At 54.9% G+C, this 8,648-nt stretch overlaps 1 protein-coding gene across 1 annotated transcript; it reads left to right on the plus strand.

Annotated features, from left to right (window-relative positions):
• Nucleotides 1-460: 460 nt before the first annotated feature.
• Nucleotides 461-8,117, plus strand: Nfkbid (NFKB inhibitor delta). Its single transcript, XM_051162065.1, has 13 exons — nt 461-544; nt 1,018-1,147; nt 1,280-1,386; nt 1,767-1,827; nt 2,751-2,962; nt 4,092-4,270; nt 4,395-4,500; nt 4,610-4,756; nt 4,887-4,938; nt 5,020-5,168; nt 6,467-6,583; nt 6,954-7,118; nt 7,998-8,117. The coding sequence occupies exons 1-13, from the start codon at nt 461-463 to the stop codon at nt 8,049-8,051; spliced, it is 1,563 nt and encodes a 520-aa protein (XP_051018022.1). The 3' UTR covers nt 8,052-8,117.
• The last annotated feature ends 531 nt before the right edge of the window (nt 8,118-8,648 follow it).

Genomic DNA, 8,648 nt, shown 5'->3' on the forward strand with positions numbered 1-8,648 from the left:
CCACTCTTGTGGACACCAGCCCCACCCTGGGACTTCCCAAGAGCACCACCGGTGGCAGGGTCCCCGGGCCCGAACTAGGAATTCCCCGTGCACGGGGATTCCACGGGTGCCACGCTTCGCTGCGTGCCCCGCCCCCCACCCCACCCACCCATCCATCCACCTCCCCGAGCGGGACACCTGCAGCAGCGCAGAGTCCCCGAGCGGAACTGGGAGGTGGAAGATTCCCTTGCGTGAGCGCCGTGACGTCAGCGCGCGTGGCGTGTCACCTCGATGGTTTCCGAGTCCGTGTCCCCCCCCCCACGCCCCCACTCCCACCCTCGGGCTTGGATTTAACCCTTCTTGGCGCTGATGTCTAAGCCGGGAAGCCTGAGCTGGGGGATTTGCTCTTCTTGGGTCGGAGAGGGAGCCGGGACTCCTGGGCTCTGCATGTGAGGATGCAGTGTCTATGGGATGCGGGGACATGCGCGGGATGGTGGGGTCCCTGCGAGTCCGGATCCCTAGATCACCGAATAAGAACTACGTGGCTACAGATCTTGTGGATCCTGTCAGAGAGGATGGGGCAAGAGCGGTGGCCCCCTCTTTAATGTCAGCTCACCTCCCCCCCCCCCCCCGTACTGGGACGCCAGGCTTACCCTCCACCGTCCACCTCAGCCCCACACGTCAGATTCTAGAACAGAGAAATAATTGTTGTTGTTTTGAAACGAGAGGGGTCTCAGTTAGCCCCCAGGGGGCGGCCTCTAACTTAGTTATGTAGATGAGTCTGGCTGGCCTTGAACCCTGGACCCTACTGCCAACCATCTCTCGGATTTCAGGGGGATGATCCTCCACTCTCCTAGTTCAGGCTTTGGGAGCCTTGGACGTGCCTTTTTTTTTTTTTGAGGAAGTTGAGGCTGGCACACTCCCAACCCTCCACTTCAAGAGTTAGGACCCAGGTACCCTCGGATGGGATTTTTTTTTTTTTTTAAACACGGATGTGGCGATGCCTCATAGGACTGCGGGCCTCCCCACGTCCCTCAGTTTCCACTACGCTGGTGGAAAGTTCTGGCAGAGGAAAAGCGTGGAGTAAAAAGGAAGGAAACGGCGGAGGCGGGGCCCAGCACTCAGCATCTCACCTTCTATTGGCTTTGCAGTTCCCCACTTTTCCGAGGTGCGGGAGGGGAAGCAGGGCGCGCCCACATCCACTCCTGGCCGCCGCCCGCCGCGTGCCCGGTGCAGTTTTTTTTTGGGGGGGGTGACTTAAAACATTGCTGGTGACTTCCTTCCGCCTTCCCACACACAGTGTGTCGGGCCGAGCGCAGCCACTGCCCAACACAGACCGTCAAGAAGCTTCTGGAAGAGCAGAGGCGCCGACAGCAGCAGCCGCCGCCGGAAGCCAGTGTAGTGCCGGTGAGTCTCTGGAAAGCCCGTCCTGGGCGGCATGGGAGGCCATGTGCACTAGGGGGTGCGCTGAGGGGTGGGGTGGGGGGGAGATGGGAGCTGTAGCCCTGACTCTGATGTTGTTCTACAGGCGGCTGGGGGCGGGAAGGAGGGTAAAACCAGAAGAATCTTCTAGATAACATAAATGCATTCATGGTCCCCCCCCCCAGTCTTTACGTTGCACGGGAAGCCATGTGCACTTGGGGGGTGGGTGGAGGAGATAGGAGCCGTAACCTTGACTCTGATGCTCTTCTACAGGCGGGGAGTAGAGCCGGAAGAATCTTCTAGATAACATAAATGCATTCATGGTTTTCCCCTCCCCTCCTCTCCCCGTCTTCTTTCCGTTGCAGGGCCACTTCTCCCCTCCTCTGGTCCAGACGCTGACCCCATCTGTGAACGAGGTGGAGGCAGGTAAGAACACGTAGCCCCCCCATCCCCCAGCGTCTCTTAGATACTTGGGCAGCCAGATCTTAGAAACTTTGGGGACCCAGGAGTGAGGCGGGAAAGTCTGATGGACAGCCTCCCATGGTCCCACGTGCCTGTATACCCAATACTGGGGGAGGGGGGAGGGTTGTCGCTGGGTTGGAGGCCACCTAGAACTGTCTTTATTATTATTATTATTATTATTATTACTATTATTATTATTATTTTAAATGTATACAGATCTCATTACAGATGGTTGTGAGCCACCTTGTGGTTGCTGGGAATTGAACTCATGAACTTTGGAAGAGCAGCCAGTGCTCTTGACCTCTGAGCCATCTCTCCAGGCCCCACCCAGAGCTGTCTTAAGACACCTTGTCTCCAAAAAAGAAAACGAAATGGACAGCCCTTGGGGTTTGACACTGGTTTTCAGTAGCCCAGTAGTCCACGAATATAGTCCTTCAAGGGCCCAGAGTCTGTTTTGTTTTGTTGTTTTTTTGGTTTTGTTTTGCGTTTTGTGTTTTTTGGGAGGGAGGCCCAGAGTTTTGAGGCCCCAGAAATTGAGGTCCCAGTTGTTTGGAAGCCAGGGGGTCAGGTTTCCAACTTGCTGATGTCCCAGGACTCGGGGCCCAGCTCCTCAGCATCTCAGAAGTCCAAATTCTCAGTCCCTCCGCAGACTCTGTGTCCCTGGCTGTGCCTTGCCGCTTGATAACAGACTGGTCCTGCCCTCTTCTTCTTCTTTTTTAGATTTATGTGCATGTGTTGGTGTAGGGGTGTCATATGTTGGATTTACAGACAGCTGTGAGCTGCCATGTGGGTGCTGGGAATTGAACCAGGGTCCTTTGGAAGAACAGGCAGTGCTCCTAACCATTGAGCCATCTCTCCAGCCCATCGTGCCCTCTTCTTGCTTTCAGGCCATATCCACTTCCCCACCTTCCACGAGCCGGTGGATTCTGGACCTGGCAACCTGGCTCCCCCTTCTGGCTTTGCAGACTGGGACCCTAGCCTCCATGCTGCCTGTCCAGACAGCTCCTGTCCATATCCCGCTGCCGAAGGCTTCCTGACTCCTGATTTCTACCCATCATCAGACCCAGGGCGGTCAGGCGCATTTCCCCTGGCGATGGAGGTAAAGCTACAAAGTGGGGACATAGGCTTAAAGCCACTTAAAAACAAAAAACAAACAAACAAAAAACCCCAAAAACCCTCCGGTTGTGTTGAGCCTAGTGGTGTAGACTCAGCTACTCAGGAGGCAGAGGAAGAAGGTTGGAAAGACCTGAGTTCAAGGTTGCCCTAGGCACATTTGTAAGACCTCATCTTTATTTATTTTTTTAAAAAAAAGTGAAAATGAAAATAAAAAAGAAATATTGCTCCATGGTCAAAGCTCTTCCCTAGCGTGTGTGAGGCCATGGGGTTCAGTCTCCATGGGGGAGGGATGGGGAGAGGAGCACCTCACTTACACCCACTTACACCCTGTTCTGAGATGACAGGGAGGAGTTTAAGATCCCATCCTTGGGGGGTGGAGAGATGGATGGCTCAGAGGTTAAGAGCACTGGTTGCTCCCAGCAGCCACATGGTGGCTCGTAACCAGCTATAATGAGATCTAATGCCCTCTTCTGGTGGGCAGGCAGAGTACTGTTTACATAATAACTAACTAACTAACTAACTAACTAACTAAATAGAAGAAGAAGATCCCATCTCTGGCCAGGGGTACTGTCTTATGCCTGTAGTCTCAGCACCTGGGAAGGCAGAAAGAAGAGAATTAATTTTTTATATTTTTGGTTATTCAAGACAAACTTTCCCTATATGTAGCCCTGGCTGTACTGAACTCACTTTGTAGACCAGGCTGGCCTCGAACTCACAGCGATCCGCCTGCCTCTGCCTCCAGAGTGCTGGGATTCAAGGCGTGCGCCACCACCGCCCGGCTGAGGAGCGACATTTTAAACTGGCCAGTTACTAGTTGAAGCCAGCCTAGGCAGTAGTATAGCAAAGCAGACACTAAAACAAGCCGGGCATGGCAGTACATACTCAATCCCAGCAGTCCTGCTGGGACAGGAGGATTGCTTCAAGTTCAAGGCGAGGCTGGGCTTCACAGTGAAGATCCTCTCTCAAAAGACGGAAGCAAGCCAGATAAGCAAACTCCGGAGGTTTAAACATCAGTTAGCGCACCTGGGCTGCTGGCCCTGCCCGTTTGACTAGGAGCTCGTGTCTCGTGTGTAATAATTCTCAGCTGACTGGGTCTTCCCGTCCCCTTTTAGGACTCTCTGGATACCCAGCTATATACAGAACCTTCCCTGTCACACGTGGGATCCTGGAGAGTCTGTGCCCTCCCTTCAGCAGCCCCTCAGTCCGCCGCACCCTCCCTGGAGACGGCCCGAGCTCAAATACTGGCTCTGGGGCCCCAACAGCTATTGGCCCAGGATGAGGAAGGAGACACGTGAGTCTAAGCGGGGGAGGCTCAGGATGATCCACACACTGTGTGGCTTTCCGGGGGGGGGGGGCGAGGGCTGTTCTCACTGCTGCTCTCTTCCCTCCCCCCAACCCCCTCCCCGCACCCTCAGGCTTTTACACCTGTTTGCTGCTCGGGGGCTGCGCTGGGCAGCGTACGCTGCAGCGGAGGTGTTGCAGATGTACCGGCAGCTGGATATTCGTGAACACAAAGGCAAGGTAAAGGGCCAGGAGTCTGCACCTCGGTACCCAGAGGAAAGGGCGCCCGGCTCTCAGACGCGGGAGGGCGGGCTCCGGGGGTCCAGGCTGATTTCACTGTGGTTTCCAGACCCCTCTCCTGGTGGCAGCCGCTGCCAACCAGCCACTGATTGTGGAAGACCTGCTGAGCCTGGGAGCGGAGCCTAACGCCACCGACCATCAAGGCCGGTCCGTCTTGCATGTGGCTGCCACCTACGGGCTCCCAGGAGTCCTTTCGGTATGGCCGGCTGGCAAGTCCAGCGGGAATGGGGGTGGGGACCGGGGAGGGGGACAGGGCTGGTGACCCAGGATTTGAGGACCATGTTTAGGGAGACCCCTCCATAGCTCCCTTTTCCTTCTCCTCCCAGGCTGTGTTTAAGTCAGGCATTCACGTGGACCTGGAAGCCAGAGACTTTGAAGGTGAGCTGGTCGTAGCCAGGGGCTGGTGTCGGGGGACAGGGTGGATGCCCGGTGGCGTCCCTCACCGAGTCCCTCCCGCAGGCCTTACCCCGCTCCACACGGCCATCCTGGCTCTCAACGCTGCTATGCTCCCGCCTAGTGTCTGTCCGAGAACGCTGAGTTCCCAAGCTCGAGACAGACTGGCCTGTGTGCAGATGTTGCTTCAGATGGGTGCCAGTCACACCAGCCAGGTACTCTTAGCTGGTGGAGGTCTGGGGGAGGGGTGGGGCAGTGGGGGAGTGGGGGGGCAGGTAAGCTTAGTTGACTTAGATCGGCTTTTTGCCCCCACCTCTAACACTTCAGGCTTGTAATCTTTTCTCCTACGTCTTATTGTTGTTTGTTTAAAGATTTATTTATTGCATATGAGTGCTTTATCTGCAGAAGAGGGCGCCAGATCTCACTGTAGATGGTTGTGAGCCACCATGTGGTTGCTGGGAATTGAACTCAGGACCTCTGGAAGAGCAGGTGGCGCTCTTAACCACTGAGCCATCTCTCCAGCCCTCCTACATCTTATCGATGAGGGAAAAGGGGCACGAGTGGCACACGCCTTTAATCCCAGCACTCGAGAGGCAGGCGGATTGCTGTGGGTTCGAGGCCAGCCTGGTCTACAAAGCGAGTCTAGGTCAGCCAAGGCTACACAGAGAGACTCTGTCTCAAAAAACCAAAAAAAAAAAAAAAAAAAGAAAGAAAGAAAGAAAGAAAAGAAAGAAAGAAAGAAAGAAAGAGAGGCACAGGGCATCAGAATTCCTATAGCTTTCCTATTGGGGAGGAGGGAATCTGACCCAGAACTTGGCTCTGATCGTATGCTAACTCCTCATTTTCTGAGCTAGGGGCGCCATCTTAGGCAGGCCAAGGGAGTTCAGTAGCATTCGATTTTAACAGTAGTTTTTCAGTGCAGGGGTTTGGACACAGGACAGAGGTCTTACTGTGGTTACCTTCCAGCCTGCTACCTCCTTGCCCCATAGCTAATAAACTATTCTCCCAAAAAAACAAATCTGAACGTGGAATAAGTGCAGAGACTCTATGTAATGAGCCGCCCCGTGTGCCGGCATCACACCAACAATCAGCGTTCGCGGCAACTCCGCGCCGGCACGTCCTCTCACCCACTTTCCCTTTAGTTTTCGTTTTTTTTGTTGTTGGTGGTGGTGGTGCTGAGGATTTAACCGAAGGTCTAGTGCAGGCAGGGTAGGCAAGCTTTTCATAAGCCCATATCATTTAATAATAAGGTCAGCCTGGGCTGACCTCAAACTCACAAGCACTGGGATGATAGACCTGTGTCACCAGGGCCACATTCCCTCTCCTCAGCTGTTTTTAAACCAGTACAAGCGTGTAGTTATTTTTATAATTATTTGTCTGCCCTTCCTTCCTTTCCTCCTTCCAGTCTTTTTGTACTTTTGGTGCTGAGCGTGGACCTAGAACTTCCTCATGCTTGTTGCAGTGGTAGAGCCCCTGCCTTAACCCCGCTGCCGCCCTTCTGTTCTTCGCACAGGAGATCAAGAGCAACAAGACCATTCTGCACTTGGCTGTACAGGCCGCCAACCCCAACCTGGTTCAGTTGCTCCTGGGGTTGCCGAGAGGAGACCTGCGAGCCTTCGTCAACATGAAGGTGAGACATGGGCTGAGCTGTGGGTGGTTTGAGGTATAGGAGCAAGGGGCAGGTGGGCGCTGGCTGTCAGGGGAATGACCCACGGGGTGTGAAAGGAAAGTGTAGCCGGGCGGTGGTGGCGCACGCCTTTAGTCCCAGCACTCAGGAGGCAGAGGCAGGCTGATCGCTGTGAGTTCGAGGCCAGCCTGGTCTACAAAGTGAGTCCAGGATGGCCAAGGCTACACAGAGAGACCCTGTCTCAAAAAAAAAAAAAAAAAAAAAAAAAAAAGGACAGGAAAGAGTGTTCATAGTGGGGTGGAGGACACATTAGATGGATGTAGCACTGGTGTGGGTCCCCGACAGACAGTCGTCCCTCCCCCTGTGGTTACAGGCTCATGGAAACACAGCCCTCCACATGGCAGCAGCCCTACCCCCTGGGCCGCCCCAGGAGGCCATCGTGCGTCACCTCCTGGCAGCTGGAGCGGATCCCACGCTGCGTAACCTGGAGAATGAGCAACCTGTTCACCTGCTGCGACCCGGGCCGGGCCCTGAGGGGGTGAGCGCTGGTGTGACTTCTGCCCTAACTAGGGGTTTCCCCACCCCAACTGCACCCAACACCAACTTAGAGGATGTTATCTAGTCTCAGAAGGCAACTCCTTTTTTTTTTCTTTTTTTAAGACAGGGTCTCGCCGGGCGTGGTGGCACACGCCTTTAATCCCAGCACTCGGGAGGCAGAGGTGGGCGGATCGCTGTGAGTTCGAGGCCAGCCTGGTCTACAAAGTGAGTCCAGGATGGCCAAGGCTACACAGAGAAACCCTGTCTCGAAAAACAAACAAACAAACAAAAAAGACAGGGTCTCTCTGTGTACCCCTGGCCGTCCTGGACTCACTTTGTAGACCAGGCTGGCCTCGAACTCACAGCGATCCACCTGCCTCTGCATCCCGAGTGCTGGGATTAAAGGCCACAATGGCCCGCTCAGAAGGCGACTCTTGAAAGAGGGGCGTGTGCTGAGTGCTGCCCTACTCTAAGCTTGGGAGAGTGAGAGTGTGGGCTAGCCTGGCCTACATAGCTAGGCCTTTAGAGTGTGGCCTTCAGTCCCCCGGTGAGACCTCTTATTCCTCCTGGCCCTAACCCTGGATCCTGACCTTAAATGTGATCTCTGCCCTTTGACTCCCAACAGTGCTGACCCCAAGGTGAGGAAGCTCCAACCAGCAAAACCTTCCTGGCTTTTGGCTCTCTGCCAGAGTCTGAGCAAAGCTTGACCCCTGACCCCGACCCCTGACCCCTTCTCCTCCTACCTCAGCCATTCCAAGTAGTGGGATGACAGGCATGGGCCACCACACGTGACTTCAACCCCCTAGCTTAGCTTTAGACCTGTGACCTTCCCACCTACCTGACTGACCACACTCAGTGTCCCTCGCTTGTCTGTCCCTAGCTCCGGCAGCTGTTGAAGAGGAGCCGCGCGGCACCCCCAGGCTTGTCCTCTTAGGACTGAAATCCAGAACCTGGACTGATTTTTCCAGTCCCAACCGTCCCGTGGGACAGTCAGCGTATGTTGCAAAGTCACGATAACCTATGTGTAATACCCTGCCACTAGGGTCTTACATTAAAACCTCGAAGTGGCACTGGGGGGGGGGAACAGGTGAACAGGTCCCAATATTTGGGGTCCTGTGATACCTCCTCCCCCCTCCCAAGGGGCTGTCTTGATGATTTCTGTGAAATCGGAGCCCACTTACTTGTTTCTGTGAAACACCCTAGGGACCCTTAACCCTCTCCTGCCCAGATCGCTCCCGATCACCTCCCCAGACTCAAGTCTCACACCCCAGAAAAGTCAATGGAGGTTCACTGGGGTTTGAGGCATCCCAATAGCACCTCATGAGGGCTCCTCCCCGGGGCCCACACCCCTGAGATGTTGGGAAGGGCCCTCTGAGATGACTGCACCCTGAGTCCTGGCGGCATTGTCATTAGAACTCAGTGCCCCCCGGGGGGCGTCCAGCATTCCCACTGAATGGTTCCCCTTGATCTGTGCACCTCTGTAGCTACCAATTAAACCCTGTTTGGCCTCAGACTGTGTTGGTGTCATTCA

Source organism: Acomys russatus, chromosome 19, assembly GCF_903995435.1.
Source record: "Acomys russatus chromosome 19, mAcoRus1.1, whole genome shotgun sequence".
Taxonomy (NCBI): Eukaryota; Metazoa; Chordata; class Mammalia; order Rodentia; family Muridae; genus Acomys; species Acomys russatus.